At 39.6% G+C, this 23,517-nt stretch overlaps 1 protein-coding gene and 1 long non-coding RNA gene across 3 annotated transcripts in view; one reads left to right on the top strand and one right to left on the bottom strand.

Moving 5' to 3' along the window:
* LOC121726143 (proline-rich protein 4-like) overlaps nucleotides 1-21,067 on the top strand; it is a 26,885-nt gene extending 5,818 nt beyond the window's left edge. Inside the window, exons 1-3 of one of the 2 annotated variants that reach the window (XM_042113375.1) lie at nucleotides 16,908-16,934; nucleotides 19,411-19,653; nucleotides 20,788-21,067. In XM_042113375.1, coding sequence (XP_041969309.1) covers nucleotides 16,923-16,934; nucleotides 19,411-19,653; nucleotides 20,788-20,970 — 438 coding nt within the window. In that variant the 5' untranslated portion in view covers nucleotides 16,908-16,922 and the 3' untranslated portion in view covers nucleotides 20,971-21,067. Of the gene's footprint in view, nucleotides 1-16,907; nucleotides 16,935-19,410; nucleotides 19,654-20,787 lie in introns of those variants that run through there. The other variant, XM_042113376.1, reaches the window with a different exon arrangement.
* Nucleotides 21,055-23,517, bottom strand: part of LOC121726144 — a 22,956-nt gene continuing 20,493 nt past the window's right edge. The window contains exon 4 of the long non-coding RNA XR_006035489.1: nucleotides 21,055-21,065. This is a non-coding gene — a long non-coding RNA (uncharacterized LOC121726144). The remainder of the gene's footprint in view (nucleotides 21,066-23,517) is intronic.

The raw sequence follows: 23,517 nt of genomic DNA, 5'->3' as shown, positions 1-23,517 counted from the left end.
CTCCTCTGCATAGCTATTCTGCTCTATCTCGAATCTTTGACAGGTGGATCTCAGTAAACTCTCTCTGTACATTTTTTGTTTTAAACAATGTTACACTCGTAGTCGGGAGCTGACTTACGATCAACATTAAGATTAATTTGAAAACGTTTAACGATTCGTTTTGTTTGTATGTCCGAACGTCGCTCACTCGGCGTGCCGCGCCGCGCGCCGGAGCCAGCATTCCTCCTGACGACTCCTCGAGCGACTCCCGTCTCCGCTATCTCGAATCCCGTGTCTCTCTGTTATTTTACAAGTTTATCAGGTGGTTTTAGTTCTCCCCGTGTTTGCGCTCTAATCCCGGCTCGCAGCGTTTGTTGGCTCACGCCAAACGGTAGCAAATGCACGACATACGGCTCTATCTTATCAGCGGCCACTCGGCGGCATATGGCACCACCGGCGCTAATGGACTACCTCTGTTAATTCAACACTCGGCCCTCGTAGCTAATTCATTTGCGCACCGCGGCCCCCGCGCCGACCGAACAGCGTGTGCAAATTTTCGCGACTTTGCGAATTTATTTAAATGCCTCGGTCGCCTTTTGTTTCATTGTTCCTTTCGATTCCGTTCGTATCTGGGGGTCGGCGGTCGACTCGCGAGGAGGCTCGCTAATTCGCGTTCTTTCAGCCGTCAATCAGGTGTCCCGACGTAAACGCCCGCGCGGGGCCGCAGTCGGCGATCTCGCAAAACGTGCGTACGTAAATTGTAGAGAATCTCGCGGCGCTGCAACGAGAAATAAAAGCTCCGATTTAGCTCGCACCCGACGCTCGATCGGAAATAACTGAATTACCTGCGAAAATAATTTGCGCGGTAATCAAAGTTTCTTCGCGGCCATGCGTCAGGCGGGCGGGCGCGCGGGCCGAGCGGCGCGCGGCGCGGGCTCCGAGCGACGCGTTTTAATAAATTTCCGAGGAGATTAATCGCACGAATGAAACAGTTACGCGAGTAATTTGGCTTGGCGTCAAACGGCGGGAAACGAAATATTAATTGTGCATAATGACCGCGCCGAAGACAACGGCGAACTAATGATCGACCTCGTGGGCAGGAACTAGTTCCTCCTATTGGACGACGTGTCATCTGATAGGGTAATATTAGCGCAGATTGAGGGTTAATATTAAACACGATTATTTTTCATGAAACTGATTGGAAAATTGAAGAGCATTTTCTAGCTGTGCTGAATATGCTAAGCTTAAAATTTGTTTTTTAGATACATTTGGTAGACTTATTAGAATACAACACGCACTGAGCACGTGATTCGCTAATATATAATTTGACTGCTTTTAAATTTACTCGATGAATAAAAAATCGGCCAAGTGCGAGTCCGACTCGCAAACAAAGGGTTCCGTACCGTTATAGAGCGAAAAACGTACTATTATAGAGCAAAAATAGGTAAAAAATGTGTTTTTTGCATTATTAAAATAAATAATTAAGGGTGGCTCCCCTTAATTATTTATTTTAATTAAATTTTATTATTAAATATGAAATAACGAATATAATTAAGGATTTTGTAAATATTTCAAGCGCCCATCTATTGCCATTATGGATTACGAGCAAATAAAATCACGTTTGTTGTATGGGAGCCTTAAACGTTGACTTTATTTTGTATTTAGTATTTGTTGTTATAGCGGTAACAGATATACACAATCTGTGAAAATTTCAACTCTCTGGCTATTACCGTCCTTATGTTACAGACTGGAGACAGACAGACAGACAGACAGACATCGAAGTCTCAGTAATAGGGTCCCGTTTTTACCTTTGGGTACGGAACCCTAAAAATAAATCGGCCTTAGATCGTTAGGCACTACGTTAGGCACGAATAAGTTTTTTCTTTAAATACAATTGTAGAGATCGTGCCAAATGCTTATTGACTTGCCGTTTATAATTAAAAATAATAGTTTTATACGCGCACGAACTTTACAATCATAATTTATAATAAAAGTAAACAAAACATTTATTATTACAATTTATTATAAAAACGAAATACGTTTGTAATTAAAAACTAGAAATGTTGCGTGTACACAAAATGGCGACGTTCTAGATTTGAAAATGTTTACGTTCCATTTCACGCACGGCCTATGCCTAGGTGCTGAAATTATGTTGAGCTTTTATTTTACATTAATTATTTTTATTATACAATAGGCGTGGGCATTATTGTTAGGGGACTCTTCCTACGCAGATTCTTAAATTACAATAAGGCGGGCACAATGTAATCCTGCCCACTGCTTAAATTACGTTTATCTTTTTTTTTAAGTAAAAACAAACCAATTTCTCGATTACATAGGTACTTAAATGTAAAGTTAAACATAATTTTACAGCTGTTAGGGACTAGAAACTTTATTTTTCGAAAGCGTAGAATCTTTTGACTGAGTCTATCCGTCTTTATAGTCTAACAGATTGATCCTCTTGTTCTAATTAGAAATTATAACCTGAATTAGATTCACTATAGGTTCTGTACATGATGGATACTATTATTATAGTACAGGTTCCCTACATTTTTTTTTTTTACATGACTACCTACTATCAACTAATTTTTCGTGAGTTGCAGCTTAATTTTGATAAGAGAAAAATCAATTGCCTCTGCGAAAATTCTTGAAAGCGATAGCTAACAGAGATAGAAAGGATTAATATTTCGATTTTATGGTCCTTAAAATATATGAATTGTTCTATATTTTGTTTGTGAATGTTACTGTTAAATTATATAACTACAATAACCTATCAATACACAAAAAATCTGCTCATTAGGGTTCCGTAGTCAACGAGGACTTGTTGAGTCATGATCATAAAACATTCTGAGATATAAACTACGTGGGTAATTTTCTATTTAACTGGCGATTATTGTAATCTCCTGTATTTCCTTGGCTCATTAAGTGCTGTTAGTTCACATTATTTCAGAATCGTTTCTATCGTAGAGTCACGATGTTCTAAGATTTTCTAGACATTTTATTATACTTAGGTACTACATATTTTGTGAAATTCTTATTCAATATTAAATTCATCATTGTGATCCCCTAAAATGTTATGAGGCGGTAGTACTTATGGCTCTATAACAAATTTAGTTTTTTCGTCTCAAACTCAAAAATTTTATTCAGAATATTTTTTTTTCAAATGTTCTCTGAACGTCGGGGCTGTTCTGGTGCCTACGACCGGTTCGGGAACTAGGCCGGCGAGAAGAACTGGCGTAAATAACTCACTCGTCTTATTCTTTGTGCTCTTTCCTTTTTCTTACCTGTTCGTACTCGAGATGTTTTTACTTTTATGAAAATACCATAGACATGACTTTTTTTAATTTAAAACATTTTACGAACAGAACCACTCTGTATACAGCAGGTGGGGTGGGGTGGGGTGTCACGTGGTATCACTGGCCTGTCACTCAGCCGCTATATCCAGGTTAATAGAATGTTTCTAGAATACTGATAATATCCTGGAGTACAATTTTGAAAGCTTATTATGTTTGTGTTAATGGTTTTACAAGTGGGTATAAGTAACGTGGTTAATTTAAAATACTACTTTTGTGAGAGAACATAGTTTCGTAAAAGACTTTAAGTAACCACTAGGCTAAGGGCCTGTTTCACCACTTCCTGATAAGTGCCGAATATTCTATCCGCCACTTAACTAGACAGATGAAATATGGAGAATCTGTCAAAAAAGTTGTGAATAACCTATTCGGCACTTTATCTGAAAGTGGTGAAACAGGACCTAACTGATGCTATGGTCTATGAGTTATGACTTATGATCATGGACGTACCGAGGGGGGGGCAGGGGGGGGCAGCTGCCCCCCCCTGGATCATGTTGACGTTCCTACTAAGTATATGTATTATCTAGTACTTTTATCTATAAAAATTAAAAATTAAGAACGAATTTTTGCCATTTGTTTGCAATACAATATTTTTACAACTAAAAATTATTAATTTTTTATTCTTTATAAACACCTAGCTTATGAAAAATCTGATTTGCTCCCCCCCCCTGGCCCAGAACCTGGATGATTTGCCCCCCCCCCCCCCCCTGGCACCAGAACCTGGGTAATTTGCCCCCCCCCTGACTCAGAACCTGGGTACGCCCATGCTTATGATCTATGTTCTAAATTATTATAAGCAACAAATCGTCACGCGCATCGTTACATTTTGGAGGAAAATTAAAGTTTCAGAACTCTACATAACTCTACATAACAGCGAACCGCGGTTATAATGATTAGGTAATGATTGTTATCAAAGACGATGACGTAAGCTTTGGTATTTAATGAGGACAAAATATTAGCTAAGCCTAATAGGCATTGATAGAACTCATAGATGACATAATTATTATATCACATTATGGATAAACAAGTTATGGAAAATTAGGCACTCTAGGGTAGAGGCCGTCCGGACTCCGGAGGCGGAACTTTGCGAACCGACATTTGCAATTTTTGTTTTATTTTATGTCGTAACTCAAAAACTCTTCCACATTATGTGCATCATTAATGTCACGAGCGGGTCAACATGACGCCTAACCTGTCGCAGCAAAAACTGCAGCCCGGCCACCCCGGGACCGCCCATCCCCGCAGAATTAATAACCCGCCAACATAAATCTATCTCGTCATCACGGGCTCATCTCACCTCGTAAATCCTTAGATTTACGTTAGCTACTCGTAACGCCGCGTCGCAGTCCGACAAAATCGAAGCGTATCCTATTCGGGACGGACCACGCGGGCCGCAGGTGCACTCCGAATCGGTATCGTAGGCCGACCTAACCATAAACGCGCGCTGAAAAAACATTTACTTTCAAAAATAGAATTCGAATTCCGCGCTTAATTGTGCGTCTGCCAATGAGCGGCCGGGGTGTGAGAGCGAGAGGGCCGCGCGCGGGACAAGGACGAGCGGCAGGAGTCGCGTTCCCGCCCCGATAACAACATGGCGGCCGTGTTGATTGGCGCGCTTTCGGCGGGCCCTCCCAGCGCGTGTCGTGTGAAAAACGGAACGTGGAAATGCCGGAGCGGTAGGCGTACCGGCGTACAAGAAATAGAGTGAACGATTCCGTTGGCAACTCCTTCGATATTAGCCTCTACAAAAACCATGTCGTTTTAGTTTTTATGGTATTGATTACCTAAGCTAAATTGATAATCAATTTTTCCAGGAAAATAATGTCGTCAAGCGTCCTAAAAACAAAGCTAACGGAGGTAGATATATTTTATGTACAGTCACTTGCTATTTGACTAATATTATTTTTACGTAGGTGTTTTGGTACAATCTTTTGCAATCAGGCAAAGCTAGCACTAGAAAATCTAAGGAATAGGCACAGAAGAGGTTATAGGTACTGTGCTTAACTGCCATAATATTATGCTGAAAAACAGAATTTCCTCGATGGTACATAACTTAGAGGTTTATCTACTATAACTTATCCTACTTCCTACTAGTTCTAATTCCTATCCTACTTCCTACTAATATTATAAAGACGAAAGTTTTTTTGGATGTATGGATGTGTGGATGTATGGATGTATGGATGTTTGTTACTCTTTCTCGCAAAAACTACTGAACGGATTTTAATGAAACTTTACAGTAATATAGCTTATACATCAGAATAACACATAGGCTATAGTTTTAACCGACTTTCGAAATGGAGGAGGTGTTATGTTCGTTTTTTTTATCTTCAACGATTGCTCCGCCGTTTGTGAACCTATTTTCATAATTTTGCTTTTGCTGTATAGGTTATAATTCCAATTTGGTACCATATTCATAAAAGTGGTGACCTGATGAAGAGATCCATAAGTAATCGAGTGAACTGCTCAAAATTTATATGGAAATATGTGGTGACTTCGGTTTCGTGGGCAGTATTCCAAGCATAATAATATGGTACTAACAAGTAAGATTTTGCACCAAGGTATATCATGGTTCGGAAGGTGCTGAGAGAATTCCTCACTACCATAAACCGTTACCATGTGTCGTCCCGCTTTGACCCTATTATTGGTACTTTTCATAGTCTTTTATGATATTATATCACTTAAACCGCGGGTGACACCGCGGGGCACAGCTAGTCTTATAATATATAAAATTCTCGTATAATTAAATTTAAAATTATTGTGTCACAATGTTAGTTACCGTACTCCTCCGAAACGGCTTTACTGATTTTTCGTTTTTAAGTTTCGAAATCCGGGTCTGCAATGATACCATTATCACAGAATATATTATGCTGAAAAGTGAAAATCAATCTCTATAGGTAATAGTAGGAAGAAAATTAAAAATATGTACAGTGTGTAACAAAAATAAGTGATAATACTTTAGGGTGTGTACGTGTTCCTTGTAGAAAGTTCACTGTTAAAGTAGCAGCTCTGAAAGACGAAATTTTTTTTTCACTTTTGTATGGGCAATGGCCCGAGCGTCACGAGTTTCCCCATACAAAAGTGAAAAAAATTTTTGGTCTTTCAGCGCAGCTACTTTCACAGTGAACTCTCTACAACGAACACGTACACACCCTAAAGTATTATCACTTATTTTTGTTACACCCTGTATATTCTAAAAATTTGACTCTACAACGGTAAATAGGTATAAGCTTGCCATAATAAAAAGTTACTACGTAAGCAGGTACTGTAGAGAACAATAACATTTTATATACTTAAATCAGACGATGACAACATTGAAATGTAGTGGCTAAATGTGTAGGTCACCTCATATCCATCAGAATTTGAATTTCGTTGCCAGAAATTCGACGTTAAGCTTGCAAAATATGGGAACCTTCCGATGTCCTTACCTGGACTTAAATTTAATTTTCCTAAATCCTACGTCATTTCGTCAAGTTCAGTTCCGCAGTTTAAGCGTAAAGAAGCATTTTTTTGAGAGCCATGCTTTGGCACGAATGGGCCGGCTCGACCGGAGAAATACCACGGGCACACAGAAAACCGGCGTGAAACAGCGCTTGCGCTGTGTTTCGCCGAGTGAGTGAGTTTACCGGAGGCCCAATCCCCTACCCTTTTCCCTTCCCTACCCTCCCATATTTCCTTCTCTACCCTCCCCTATTACCCTATTCCCTCTTAAAAGGCCGGCAACGCACCTGCAGCTCTTCTGATGCTGCGAGTGTCCATGGGCGACGGAAGTTTCTTTCCATCAGGTGACCCGTTTGCTCGTTTGCCCCCTTATTTCATTTTAAAAAAACCTTCATATTATAAACTGTTACGTTGCGAATTAACTAAGTTTTGTCAAAACATAAGGCGTGTTATTGCCAGATAATATTATGTGCATTATTATTTTTTCACAAAGATGTATTCACTTATTCAGACACTTTCCAGATTCAGTTCTTACGTCTGAAAGATCATAACGTTGTTGATGCAGGAATAATAATAAAATATATTATCAGGAAGATTATTTCCCTCCTACATAAAAAAGATAACCAATAACTAGCCTAGGAGAGAATACGACAACATAATAGGGATGATGACAAGGTCAAAGATTAGCGAATTTTGTAAATAAAATAAAGAAATCTCGGTAAAAAATAAGTGTTCCCAAAATTTCAGCTTGATAGCATTTGTATTTTTTTTTTGTTATGCGCCTTATAAGTTGGATATTCAAGTCGAATTTTTTTCAATTAAATTTCTTAATAATTGTATACAATTCGATAACTTATGCAATTAAAAGCAACTTTTGTTATGAAACCACTTTCATAAACGCAATATTTAATAAACCTGTCGAACAAAGTTGTCTCCCGATGCGTAAAAAACTAAAAGACTGACGTCAGTCTTTCGTAGCACTTTGTATGGAGCGTTTCGGGCAGGTCTTTTTTTATGAGATATTTGAATTGTCATATCTTGGTGAATTTTTAAGCTATCAGAGTCATTCTTTCAACGATGTTTCTATTTTTTAAGTGTACTTCAATTACCGATAAGAAAAAAAAATAGTCATCATGCCTATTGACTTGACATGATATTACGATTTACGAGGTAATCGAATTAATTTCTTCGATAGGCGATAGCATAATAAGGTCATTCGTCATTTAATAGTGAATTCTGTGTAGGTAGGTGATGTTTTGAAATCTAAGTCTTACTGTATACTTCGTCTTTTAACCAACTACCAAGCAGTTATCCTTTGTTTCTCTCAACTTATCCCTCAATTCTTTTACCCGCCCTTCTTACTTCTGTAATGATTAGCATAAAGGGCTTAATGCCCTGTGGGTTGTGACATTCTCTACCAGCTAATCTTAGGGTGATGATGAAAGGGTAGAATAATAAAATAATATAGTTATACGCTGCGTAAATATCCTTATAGCAAGCATAGATATTAGATACTTAGAAAGAAGATATTTTTTTTACTACCTACCATGGATGATGGAGGCAATATATTGTTATAATAATAATAATAAGCCCGCAGGGCAGCTTGTGGCGAGCTGTTGGGGAGTAGCGACCCCACGAACCCGAGTGCTCCCAGGGAAGCCCCTGTTCTCCATCTCCGGCTTGCCTTCACCGGCCGGCCGGAGTGAACACTGACGGAGAATCAGGCCCTACCTCTGCCTTGCCTTAACCGGCCGGAGTGGAGCTTCGGCTCGGAGGGAGGATGTGAAGCGTAAGTGGCGAGTGGGCGACGTGATGGGACCCTCTGAGGGTGCAAATGATCGGCGTCTAAAGTCCAGCGACACCTCTTCTGCCTCAAGCCGCTCTGTCAATGTTGCCGCCTCGGTGCACCGTGCGTGCGACCATTTTGAAAAAGTTAGCGAGTCACCGTCTGCCAACTTTATGATACATGTTTCCACGTTGTATCAGCAGACGCCATAGTCCTTCCATAGTCCCAGTTACCCAGTCCACTAGCACCTCACCCCCATAGCCCGGTATCATTTCTAATATCCATTCCCTGTAATAGTCCTACTCTGGCCGCTGGCTCTCCTTGGTCGTGCTCCCATAGTGCGGACAGGGAGAGTCGCCGGCTAGTGTCACATAACATTTAGATTAAAACTGTGTAACGGGCCTCTACGTGTTGGCTTCGGCCCCACGCATGCCTTCCAAAGGTCCGGGATTTAATTGCCCGTGAGCAAGAAATACCTTACACAAACATAATAATAATAATATCTATGGACGCTTCACACCACGTCAGTCTGGCCCCGTGCTAAGTAACTAAAGGACTTGTGTTACAGGTACCAGACAACGGAAACATATTTAATACTTTTATACTATACATATATTTAAGATTTTTATTATATCATACACATATTTAATACACATCCAGACCCGGGAACATTGAAAACTTTTTGTTCCGTCGGCGGCATTTGAACCCGCGACCCCCGGCTTGAGCTACCAACGCGCTCACCACTGAGCCACAGAGGTTATGATTTATTTTATTGTTGTTTTAGAATATTTAATGACAAACGTTTTGCTGTTTTATTCCAGAGCCGGGCTAATAGCGCGTACATAGTTGCTTTAATCTACGTATCAAATCGAAATTGTTCCGTTTCTGAATAAATTTAAAATAAATATTTTCAGAAAATCTACATAGTGCCTACCACCGGTTCGGAATCTCTTATTATATCGCCTCGTACGTATTCAGACACATGTTTATTGTTTAACCTTCAATTTAATGAAGAGTTTGACAGATATGTAATGTATGGAGCTTATGTCAAAATTTTGAATGAATTACATTTGAGAAATTAATGTTCCACTCTGAGTGCTGTGAGTTAATGTCTCATACATGTTTAATACAATATTGTCTCACATACTTAGTGAAAACTTTGATAAGCTCGCTACAGAGTGTAACAATACTAAGTGAGTATACTTTAGGACAGGAGTCACCAAATGGCGGATCGTGGTCCGCATGCGGACCGCCGACCCATTGTGTGCGGACCAAGCATGTTCGAAGATGATCTTCGTTCATCTTAGGACTTCAACATCTCGACATTCAACATCATCGGATTTAATGTCAATATCTATAGCTTGCACCGAAATTTTACTCCAAACTTCATAGAGATAATTATTAGCTACTAAAAATGTTTACTTTTCTCATTGATATCTAAAAATACCTTTGTAATTTCCGTAATGTTTAATAAAATTTGTTTAATATTTTTTTTACTTATATAAAATGTGTGGACCGCGAAGGTCATTTCATGTCTTAAAACGGACCCCGAACGAAACTAATTGGTGACCCCTGCTTTAGGATGTGTATGTGTCCCTTGAATACAGTTCACTGTAAAAGTACCAGCGCTAAAAAAACATTTTTTTTAACTTTTGTATTGGAAAAGTCATGACGCTGGTCGCTGGGATGCTTGCTCATACAAATGACAAAAAATTTACCTTTCAGCGCTGTTACTTTTACAGTGAGCTTTTTACAAGGTACACATACATAATCTTAACTATATGACGCCCGCAACTCCGTTGCGCCAAAATTAGTTTATCGCGCGGGATGTACATTTTTTTCGGGATATTTTTTTTTTATTAAATAAGGGTGCAAACGAGCAAACGGGTCACCTGATGGAAAGCAACTTCCGTCGCCCATGGACACTCGCAGCATCAGAAGAGCTGCAAGTGCGTTGCCGGCCTTTTAAGAGGGAATAGGGTAATAGGGGAGGGTAGGAAAGGGAAGGGAAGGGAATAGTTGAGGATAGGGAAGGGAATAGGGTAGGGGTTAGGGGATTGGGCCTCCGGTAAACTCACTCACTCGGCGAAACACAGCGCAAGCGCTAGTTCACGCCGGTTTTCTGTGAGAACGTGGTATTTATCCGGTCGAGCCGGCCCATTCGTGCCGAAGCATGGCTCTCCCACGTATAAAAAATATCCTATGTCCTTTTCCGGGAGTCTATCTCTGTACCAAATTTCAGCCCAATCGGTTCAGCCGTTTTGGCGTGAAGAGGTAACAGATAGACAGACAGACACACTTTCGCATTTTTAATATTATCACTTTGTTTTATGTAGATTGTACTTTTTATAATGTACCATCGAGGAAGTTGATTCCTATGCAATTGACAGACCAACGTTATTCGCTCGAATATGTCAATTCAATGTTAATTGTGATCTGTCAGCTGGGTTTGACGTAACGCCACCAAACTACTTAGGTCCCCGATTTGCATAGGAATCAACTTCTCTGATAGTACATTGTAGACCCTACATTGTTGAGTTCAGAATATTGCTTATTTCAAGAATCTGCTAGGTGAGTTAGGTATATTTTATGACACTTAACAGAAATAAAGCAGATTTCTGTTTTTCGAATCTGCTTTTCTTACACTAGCAAAACTATCGTTCCGTAGCACATTAACAGCGACGAGTTGCTATTTTAATATGCCAGGCGTTTGAATTTAATATCAAGCTATCTGTAATAATAATACTCCCCACACCGGTTTCGGTGACGGTGGCCGCCTTTTTACAAGCGCAACCGACGCATGGATCATCTTGTCAGACAATCAGGTGATCAGCCTGCATTGTTCTAACCAAACTTGGAAATAACATGTTTCCAACGCGGGATTCGAACCCACGACCTCCGGAGTCGAGAGCTACGCTCTAACCACTAGTCCACGGAGGCGTTCATAATAACAATACCTCAAAACGGTTTCGGTGATGGTGGCCGGTTTCATTGAAACCAGGCCTGTTACGCAGGAGTAATTTTATAGTGCCCAAATATGTGCGCAGTATACAAGAGCACTCTCTCTATCCTTTTACTCTCATGGGACGAAAAATCGACACGACTGGTGAGAGATCAGGTGCAGTACGTTGTTCTTACATGTGCTTGCCCATCGGACGCATGGATCATCTTAAATCTTAATTGTCAGACAATCAAGTGATCAGCCTGCATTGTCCTAATAATATTCAATCAAATCAGCCTTAGATATTCGTCCACTGCTGGACACAGGCCTCTCTCAATAAACGCCAAGATGCATGCTATTCGCATCCAACATGGGGCCGCAACTAAAGCGAGGACGTCATCCCACCTAGTTGCAGGTCGACCTACACTCCGTTTACCCAGCCTTGGTCTCCATTACAGAGTAAGTTTACTCCAGCGATCGTCTGTTCTTCGAACTATGTGGCCAGCCCAGTTCCACTTCAGCGTACTGATTCTCTGCACTATGTCGGTGACTTTAGTTCTTTGACGAATTGTTTCATTTCGAAGTTTATCCGCCAAATAAAAGAAGCTCCGAGCTTAGCGCGCTCCATTGCACGCTGAGCAACGGAAAACTTACGAGTTAGCCCTGCTGTAAAAGACCAGGTTTCCGCCCCGTAGGTCATAACGGGAAGCACGCATTGATCGAAGACTTTCGTCTTCAAGCTCTGCGGAATTTGCGACGTGAGAATGTGGCTTAACTTCCTGGATGCTGCCCAACCCAACTGTATCCTCCTATCGATTTCTTTCTCGAAGTTATGTCTACCTACCTGTATGTGCCCCAAATAGTCATATTCCGTTACAACTTCGAGAAAGGCACCGTTAACTACAACTGCTCAGGAGAACATGTTCGCTGAACATGACTTTCGTCTTGTCCAAGTTTATCCCGATACCGATCCGCCGGGAAGATTCATTTAGGTCGTTCAACATTTCCTGCAAGTCCTCCAACGATTCCGCCAATATGACGATATCGTCAGCGAAACGAAGGTGTGAGAGGTACTTGCCGTTAACGTTTATGACACATCCTTTACAGTTTAGGGTCTTGAAGGCGTCCTGTAACACATTTGTGAACAGTTTCGGGGAAATAATATCCCCCTGTCTCACTCCACGATGCAAATAGATTGGCATTGCTGTGGCCCCCTGTACTCGGACGGACATAGACGCGGCATTATATAGACCTCTCAAAACTTCGACGTAACGCCAATCGACTTAACATCGTTGCAGGGCTTCCAGAACAGCCGATCTCAATAGAGTCAAAAGCCTTCTCATAGTCCACAAAGGCTAGGCACAGTAGCTGTCTGTACCTACTCGTGTCACTTTTGTACAACTTGCTAAAGACTCTGCGAAACCCAGCCTGCTCCGGTGGCTGGCATTCGTCAAGTTTATTAGATAGGCGATTCGTCATGATCCTAGAAAACAACTAACTTAAAAAAAATGCCGTCTACATACCCATATATTAAATTGCCCGGATCGGCAATTTGTATGGGTATGAAGACGGATTTTTTTGAGTTCCCAGCATTGTTATCATAGAAAAAGTTGTTATGAACCTATTATTGGTACTTTTCATCGTCTCTAAGATCGAAACTCGACAATTTTTTTTTTTTTTGGGAGTGGTACCGACTTCAAAATTCACCGTTCAACGTTCACCGGTTATCTAGTACAGAATAATAATATTATGTAAGTAACATAACACAACGCTACTAAAACTGCACTGTTCCCAAGTGCGGTGTTGAAGTTATAGCAAATTAATTATGCAATAACTCAATTAATTAATATTATATCGTTTATTGGCCCATTATAATATTAAATTGCCTAATTATTACACATAAATAATATTAAAATTCATTAGCCCCTTATAAAAATATTCTGCAAAATGGCACATGGATATTGGATCCTACTAATATTATAAAGGCGAAAGTTTGTTTGGATATGTATAGATGTATGGATGTGTGGATGTATGGATGTTTGTTACTCTTTCACGCAAAAACTACTGAACGGATTTTAATGAAACTTTACAATATCATAGCTTATACATCAGAATAACACATAGGCTACAATTTTAACCGACTTTCAAAATGGGGGAGGTGTTATGTTCGTTTTCTTATGTTCAAAGATTACTCCGCCGTTTGTTAACCGATTTTCAAAATTTTTCTTTTGGTATATAGGGTAATATCCCAATTTGGTATTATATTCACAAAAGTGGTGATCTGATGAAGGATCCATAAGTAATCGAGGGAACTCCTCAAAATTTATAGGGAAACATGTGGTGACTTCGGTTTCGTGAGAAGTATTCTAAGCATATGCTACCAACAAGTAAGATTTTGCACCGAGGTATACCTGGTATACCGTGGTTTGGAAGGCGCTGAAAGAACTCCTGATTCTTTATAGATACAAGTTTGGGAGTTTCGGCGTTGTTTTAAGAACGAAAAGCATATTATGCTACTATACAAATTACATTCATCATCATCATCACTACCATATTATACCATGCATCGTCCCATGGTTATGAACTTATGACTTATGAGCCCATAATGACCCTGTTATTGGTACTTTTCATAGTCTTTAAGATCGAGGCTCGAGTAATTTGTCAAGCGATAATTAAAAAAATCTACCTACCTAATATTATAAACCTGAAGAGTTTGCTTGAACGCGTTAATCTCAGGAACTACAGGTCCGATTTAAAAACTTATTTCAGTTCAGTTAGATAGCTCATTTATCGAGTAAGGCTATATAATATTATCACGCTAAGACTAATATGTCCGAAGAAACTCAGGAAAATGTGGGAAATCGGGGAAATATTAGATATTACGAACTACTGGAGCAATTTTTATGGCAATATTTGGCACAGATATAGAGTAGACCAAGTGAAGGGAGTAGGGACATAAGCTATTTTTTATGGGAAAATATTGTACGGTTTCAAAATTTCTAATTAAAATTCCTAATTTACGCGGGCGAAGCGGCGCGGGACATCTAGTATGCTATATGTTTTGTCCTTACCTTTTTTTTTTAACGCCTCCGTGGTATAGTGGTATAGAGCGCGGCCAGGGATATGTCATATTGCTATACTGTGGCGCGGCTCTTGACTCGGAGGTCGTGGGTTCGATTCCCGCGTTGGAAACATGTTAAGTTTGGTTAGGACAATGCAGGCTGATCACCTGATTGTCTGACAAGTAAGATGATCCATGCGTCGGATGGGCATGTAAAAAGTCGGTCCTGCGCCTGATCTCTCACCGGTCGTGTCGGTCTTCCGTCCCACTGGGTTATGAGAATAAAGGAATAGAGTGTGCTCTTGTGTACTGCGCACATACTTGGGCACTATAAAATTACTCCTGCGTAGCTGGCCTGGTTTCAATGAAACTGGCCACCGTCACCGAAACCGGTGTGGGAGCTATTATTATGTCCTTACCTGATACTTTGGAAGAGACGCTTGACAGATAAGGACCAAATATTTTATTGCTTATTAGTTATTAATATTTGTGTTACTCTTATAATATTGGGTATGGATGCAATGTGATAATATGTATAATTATGTTTATATTGTGGTCCAGTAGTTTGAGCGTGGCTCTTGACTGGGGTTGGCTGTGGGTTCGATTTCCACGTTGGAAACATGCTATTTCCAAGTTTGGCTAGGACAGTGCAGGCTGATCACCTGATTGTCTGCCAAGTAAGATGATCCATGCGTCGGATGGGCATGTAAAAAGTCGGTCCTGCGCCTGATCTCTCACCGGTCGTGTCGGTCTTCCGTCCCACTGGGTTATGAGAGTTAAGGAATAGAGACTGTTCTTGTGTACTGCGCACACACTTGGGCGCTATAAAATTGCTCCTGCGTAGCTGGCCTGGTTTCAATACAACCGGCCACCGTCACCGAAACCGGTGTGGGAGTTATTATTATGTTTATGAAGCGAGTACTGCAATGGTAGAGTTACAACTCACAACTCTACGTACCAAATATACGTGGGAGAGCCATGCTTCGGCACGAATGGGCCGGCTCGACCGGATAAATACCACGTTCTCACAGAAAACCGGCGTGAAACAGCGCTTGCGCTGTGTTTCGCCGAGTGAGTGAGTTTACCGGAGGCCCAATCCCCTAACCCCTACCCTATTCCCTTCCCTACCCTCAACTATTCCCTTCCCTTCCCTACCCTATTCCCTCTTAAAAGGCCGGCAACGCACTTGCAGCTCTTCTGATGCTGCGAGTGTCCATGGGCGACGGAAGTTGCTTTCCATCAGGTGACCCGTTTGCTCGTTTGCCATTCATTAAAAAAAAAACTCACAAGTCATACTTTCCAAAAAAGTAGTAGAACATTTTTTAGGGAAATTGGCACAGAAAAAACTGCTATAATAGGATTATTACTCAAAAGTCGGAGCAGAGGGCACTACTAGCACGTGCAACTGTAATTATTTACTTACTAATTCGACCAAAGACCAAAGACCAAAGACATGTTGTCAAACGACATGTTGTCAAACGACATGTTGTCAAACGACATGTTGTCAAACGTCGACCAAACTTTTTGTATACTGTCTATGCTGGTGCTGCCTCCAACGAAACTAAACTAAACATTGAAGCATTAGGTACATAATATATTATATTATGCTTATTTTCTACTGACTTTTATCGTTTTTGATTGACAAATACTGAATACATACATCCTAATAAGTAATATAATACGAAAATGTGTCTGTCTGTTAACTCTTCACGAATAAACTATTGAACCGATTTTAATAAAATTTGCTAGGATACTCTTTGTGTCACAGGAAAGGACAATAGGAAACATTTTATTCCACGGCCGAACATATTATAACCTCCTATTTTTTGGAAGTCGGTTAAAAATCTAATGCTATAAAGTATAAACGAAAGGTAGGTAGACTTAGTTAAGATAAAAATACCTTATCAAACTTTGGAATTAGGATCTCTACATTCATAGTGTTCAATTAACTACTTATTGTTATAAGTGTTAGCTTTTATTTATCTATTATTATCTAATAGTTCCTATATTTAGTCAAATGTAACATGGACTTTCTACGAAAAAACAAAACACCATCATATAGAGATAAAAAAACCCTGTTACGACGAGATGATATCTACTATTACGATTTACGAACCTAAAAATAGCTCAACTAACGACAGCATACATTTCGCTTTTACTCCTCATTAGCAATCTCCATTCTCTGCAGAACCAGCAATAGATGGTACGCACTGCTGATTGACCGTAATATAAGTTATTGACTCGTCGTCGTGGTAGAGCGAACCTATCACTGAATGGAAAGGCAAGTGGTACATTTCACCAGGTATATAACGGTCTCAATACTCAGCCGCTGCACCAGTCATTACCCACAACTCTAAGTGTATCAACATGATTGCATTCGTAAGTCACTTTTTTTTATATGAGGCAAAAGGGATCTTACAGGAACTGTATTAAAATCTTCCAAAGAACCTCTTGAGGTTAACCGTAATTCTAATGCAAAAGTTCTAACCTTGCAGTGTTACATAACATTGGTGGCATTCTTAGTTTTAGGAGTATTTGCCCTAGTTTAATAATTATTATTTAAACAGTACAAAAATTGCTTTTGTTGTCTGTTTGCTTAGAATGTAACTAAGCCAACATCTTTCCAGCAGCAGTGTTCTTGAAAGGTTTATTCTCGTTCCTCTCTGCTCTCGTGTGAAGGGTGCTGGGTGCTGGGTGCTGGGTGCTGGGTGGTGGGTGCTGGGTGGGTCTAGTTTATTAGAGTGCTATCACACTTCACTTCACTAGTCGCATAATCACGTTAACATTTTTAACCGACTTCCGAAAAACGAGGAGGTCTGTGGATATTTTTTTTTATGGTAAAAGTTTGTGAGGGTAGTTCATTACTTACATAAACTACTAAACAGGTTTTGATTTTTACCTCATTGTCCCAAAAACTGCAGTAGTGTAACGATCTTAAGTCACTTGAAAGCAATTTTTGTATATTTTAGTGCACTAATTAGTAGGAATGGTTATAGCCTGTCCATATATCATAATAACATAAAATACTTTATGGCTTTAGAATTTATAATGACAATTCTCTACCAAGGACAAAGTTCGACATAATACGTTTCTTTGTATACATAAACATTTTTATGATGTTATGTTATGAATATTTTAACCAAATAAGAACCGAAAAGCGATAGTAGATATAGAGTCACCTGTCGGTAGGGTCAATTCTTATAAGGATTATTCGATTGTACAAATAAAATTTATATTGTACCGAGTGGTAGTGTTATGACTAATGAAGCCTAACGAGCGTATAAATTTGTGAGTCGTGAGTCGCAGAATTTCTGCCGCGTAAATGTATTTTCATACAAATCATGACTCACAAAATTACGCTCGTGTGAAACAAACAGGACTTCTGTATGAAACTGAATGCAGCAGAATTCTGCCGAACCAAATTCTGCGACTCACGACTCACAAATTACGCTCGTTTGGCTTCACCCTTATGAGGCATTTATAAATGAGCAACATATTATAATTATATCTATATTTCTTTTTTATTTTCTAGAAAATACAGGATAATAATTGCAAAAGTGTACATATTCCAATAGCTTTCCACTGACAAAGTTAGGAAGTAAGGAAGTTAAGCTTTTCTCCCCAACATTTTTAACCATCCTCCTTATAATCTCTTTTCTCGCTGTAGATCTTTTCACCAGCGAGTTGCAACATTAATGCAACTTCATTCCTTGCTCGATTTAGTCCATTTCCTGTCAAACTACCAAATGTTATATTCTGATGAAACATCAAAACATTTTAATAGGAAACAGACCAAATCGAATGAGAAATGAATCTGCATTAATTCATATTGAGAATTGTATTTAAATAGACGATGCCCGCATCTCCGTTGCGCCAAAATTCGTTCATCACGCGACAACATTTTTCCGGGATAAAATGTATCTCCATACCAAATTTTATCAAAATCGGTTCAGCGGTTTAAGCGTGAAGATGTAACAGACAGACACACTTTAGCATTTACAATATTAGTATGGAAGTGCCATAACTGCTGTGAAGTAAATTGGGGTGCGATACCATAACTATTTGTCACGCGATTGCTGATGCTGATGATGAGCATCAAAACAATCGCTTGTATACGCATAGAGCTGTCAATCATTTCCTAGCGTTACGCCACAGCCAACAACCGAGTGAAAGGACCGCGCCCGCTTCCGCATAGGAAGCTGCGCTCGTGACGACCAGATACCTTCTAACCACAGACCCATTACCACTATCGGCATTGCAATCTTCGCTGCAATAATTATCTCGATCATCTTGGCTTGAATCTTGATGTCGATTTGCTCTACAGTAGATTCTGAAGAAAGTTGCTAGTAATGGAATTAGATTTCTCGATCACTAAACTATACCTTGCGGGACATAATATGTAGATATGATTGCATTCACCCATCAACAAGCCTCTAGCCCTCTGCATAGCTATCTTGCTCTTATCACGTACCTTCAGAAACGCAATAGACATAAGACCGTTTAATTCCATCATATTTTTCTTTATATCCCGAACGCACGTCTTATTAGAGTACCTTTAGTCTCCTTCTCATTAGAGTTCCATCCTTAACTCAATGCATATGAATCGAACGATGTGATAGGATTGCTACGAATTTCCCTTGTAGTATTCATCTATATATCGCCATTATACTAATCATCTCATAATAGTACCATCCTTAAGTCTCCTTCTCAATAGAATGCCATCCATAAGTCTCCTTCTCATTAGAGTACCTGTCCATTCCTAAGCATTCTGTTAACCCAATGCTTATAAAGGGAACGATCTGTTTGGGGTTGATGTCACGAATTTTCCCTGTACCTTTGAATTCGTTTTTTCCAGAAAACAGCCGCCATCCTCATGCTAGCAGCGCTGGCTGCCGCTCGGCCGGACGACTGGGAGCCGGAGGGCCATTCCCACTCGGAGCACACGAAGCCGTACCACGTGACCGTGGTGAAGAAGATCGGCGTGCCGGTGCCGCACCCGGTGGCCGTGTCCGTGCCGCAGTACGTGAAGGTGCCCATCCCGCACCCCTACCCCGTCCACGTCACCGTCGAGCAGCCGATACACGTGCCAGTTTACAAGGTAAGCAGTGGAAAAATAGGGGGTCAGGGGGGTTGAAGAAAACTGGAAAGTGGAAACTCGTACTGTTAGGATGAGATTATGTAGGCCGATGACACAGACTATACTAGACATTCCCTGCAATAGAGGTTTCTTTATAAACTTCCTAGATGATGCCCGCAATTCCGTTGCGCCAAAATTTGTACCGGACATTTTTCCGGGATAAGAAATAAAAAGTATTATATGTCCTTTCTCGGGACTCACAGTATATCCATACCAAGTTTCAGCAAAATCGGTTGGACGTGTAGACGTAACAGACAGACACACTTTCGCATTTATAATATAATAGTATCAGTAAGGATATTTCTACTGGGCTTTCAGATAATAATTGTTACAGCTAGCACCTCCATACGTTTAGCAGATAAGCTCATTGCCAAAAACTATAAAATGTACCTATTACAACCAATGATATCAAAATAATTTAATTCTATGATTACAACTATAGTATTTTGTGACTCCATTAAAAAAAACTATGTAGGGCAAAATGCATTGAAGAGTTAACAATCGGCATGACATGGCACAAGTCACAACACGAGCAAAAAAAGTATAAAACCTCGATAGCACAGATTATATCATCCATTGTTGTTCTGCGAATGTCACGGCGACAGTTATGTAAGGCCGCGAAAGTAAAAGCGCCAAACGGAGCGTGTTCTTTATTCAAAGTAAACGTGTTCGCGCGCCTGTGACAGCTCGACCTGATTTACTGACAGATAAAGAAGTTCTTCTGCTTCAAAAAACTTGCCCTCGATATGCAATAAAGAGCTGATAAGTTAGGACATCTTTCATAGAAACTGGATCAAAATCGGTTCATCCATTTGACCGTTACGATGACACTGACATTCATACTCACATGTCATGAATGTCAAAGAGTATGAATTCCATGCTATTTAGCAAGCGCCAAAAATATATTTTGTGACCTAAAATGGGAGTGTGGGTATAAAACAGCTTTGTCTCAAGTAACACTATACAAATTCCTCTTCGCAGCTTCGTCATTAACGCTTTATTTGCGTTAGATGTTACTACGTTAAGCTGCAAGATGAAATCATAAACAGTGCAATGCTAAGCAATGTTCTACATGGTGATATTATTTGGTTACAGGTTGTTCCCCAGGTGGTAGAGAAGCCGGTGCCCTACACCGTGGAGAAGCCCGTGCCCTACGAGGTAGAGAAACCCTACCCCGTGGAGGTGGAGAAGAAGGTGGAGGTCCCCATCCCCAAGCCCTACCCCGTCCATGTGCCGGTCTACAAGCACATCTACCACCACAAGGGAGGCAAACACTAAGTGCATAGCTTGCTCTGCGAGCACGTACTTATCAACCGTAGCCTTAGTAGTTAGTCTGGTAACGAGAAGTTTAGTAGAAGACTGAAGTTAAGTTTCTGCTGAAAACTCGTCTTGTAAAACGCTTCAACTTGAAATACTTTTTAAAAATCGAGTGTTTTAGCCGCAAAACTACTTGGTACTAGACTAAAATACTAGCTAAAGTGAACTGAGCAGTGGAAAGAACTAGTTTTCGCCAGCCAGATCTAGTTTTAACCGGTAGTATGGGGTTGACTGTAAATAGTTGTGGTTATATCCACGTTGTTGTGATATTTATTGTGTGCAAATCCGTTATACATGTTTGTTTGCATCGTTGTTGACTTGTGTTGTTGATTATTTTTAATTATAATATTACCGTTTTACTTTTATTTATTTTTCATTTAACCCTACAGCTCTACCTCTATGACTTTAACCTGCTTCCTTACATTGTTAATTGAACCCAACTTCCAAGGTAAAAACAATATTCTTAAAATTAACTAAAAATAACTCTTATTCTTCATTAATGCCTCATAATCAAAATTCGACTAAACCTCAACTTATTCTGTACTTAATTATATAATTATTCGTTTGAAGTCGGTACCAGCCCAGAACTGAGATACTTGACTAATGCTAAATACTCACATACGGTTTTGCTCGATAGTTTTACTCCAAATCGAAGGAAATGACATATTTGACATATTTAATTCCATCGAGCCGGCTCGAAGCGAGCCTTCTAGCTGTCAATTTTGGCGGTCCACACGGTAGTTATAGCTCGATTTGGAGTAAAACTATCGAACAAAACCGTATGTCCGTACTTAGCAATAGAACTTAGCCGGTACCAACTTCAAAAGAATGAAAATTGAGTACAGAGTAAGTTGAGGTTTAGTCGAATTTTGAAAAAGGGACTAATGAAGAATAAGACTTATTTCATACTTTTTAGTTCATTTTAAGAATACTGTTTTTACCTTGGAGGTCCTGTTCAATTTTTTGTTAAAAAATAATAATTTCACTCTTTTTAGTTATCTACAAGACTACAAGGCTGTATGCGTAAAATAACCACTACGAAAGTTAACAATTCACATTATATATATTACTGAAAGCGAAATTATGGTAAATACTTGCAGACTTTATCTAAGCGATGCTGCAATTTCCAAACTTTTATCTTTAAAGGTTCAGGAGTTCTGTTCAGTGCCTTTGAATCCAGAGACACCCTGGATTGCTCATAGATCCCATCATCAGATCACCACTTTCGTAATCTTCATACGAAATTAAGATTTAAGATTATATCCTATACTACAACAAAAGAATTTTGAAAATCGGTCCACAAACAGTGAAATAATCATCAAAAATATCTGTTACGATGCAAAATATCATGAAAAGTACCGATAATTGTGAATGTGTGAATATTGTGATGACGCATGGTATAATTATGGTTGTGATGATGACCACCAAAATCCCCGAACCTGTATCTATAAGGATTCAAAAGTTCTGTTCGATACCTTCGGAACCAGGGTACAACCTGGTGCAAAATCTTACTTTTTGGTAGCATTTGCCTCACATACTTCAGAAAAAATTGAAATCACTATATAATGTTTCAACAAGAAGTCGCCTCGATTCGCATGGATCAGATCACCATTTTTGTGAACATGGTACCAAATTCGGATTAAACCCTAAACAACAACAAAAGAATTATGAAAATCGGTCCACAAATGGCGAAGTTATGATTGAACATACAAAAGAAATATATGCAGACAAACATAATACATATATCCTCCTTTTTGGAAGTCGGTTAAAAATTTAACCAAATTAATATCTCAAAATCGTCATTAATTAATTACAATTATTATATTCGTGTGTGCGGCAGTTTGTGCAATATTAATACAGCATCATTCCTTTTTCGATCTAGTCCAATTCTTATCAGTCTGCAAAATTGTATCATAATAATAATATTAATAATGTACTCGAAGTTGAACTCAATATCTATAGGTATTCAAATAATCCGTAACGTTATCTAAGTAATAACGTTAAGGATTGTTTGAAAAGGACTGGATCGATCAAAGAATTAGCAACAACGTGTAAAAAAAACAAAGATAATATTAGCGCGGTTAGACGTGTATCTCATTCGACTTTCACTACGGTCAAGGTGAGGTCGATGACCCCGCGAGTCCTGCGGCTGATTCAATCGATCATTGGACTGAATGAATCAGATTAAACTCAAAAGGAATCCAATAAATTAATTGGTGTAAGTTTGGGAAGGGCTGGTCTGTATTCTGATGAGGTCGATATTTGGATCATTTGTGCAGAGGTGTAAGGGATTAAGGGATTATCCTTATTTCTGTAGTTTTTTGACAGTTAATTGTAGCATTAGCCAATTTAAAGACTAGTTATTTTAATTGGCTAACGCTAAGCGCATTCATATTCATATCAAGGCAGACTTCATACTTTCGTCTTAGTGAACGTAGGCCCTAGTGAAGATAAACTACAGGCAAAACCGGGTGTAAGTGCCGACTTCGCCAAAATGTGTTAGTTCTC

The sequence above is a fragment of the Aricia agestis genome, chromosome 4 (assembly GCF_905147365.1).
Source record: "Aricia agestis chromosome 4, ilAriAges1.1, whole genome shotgun sequence".
Lineage (NCBI taxonomy): Eukaryota > Metazoa > Arthropoda > Insecta > Lepidoptera > Lycaenidae > Aricia > Aricia agestis.
The sequence above is the reverse complement of the archived record's forward strand: the minus strand, read 5'-3'. Positions and strand labels throughout refer to the sequence as shown.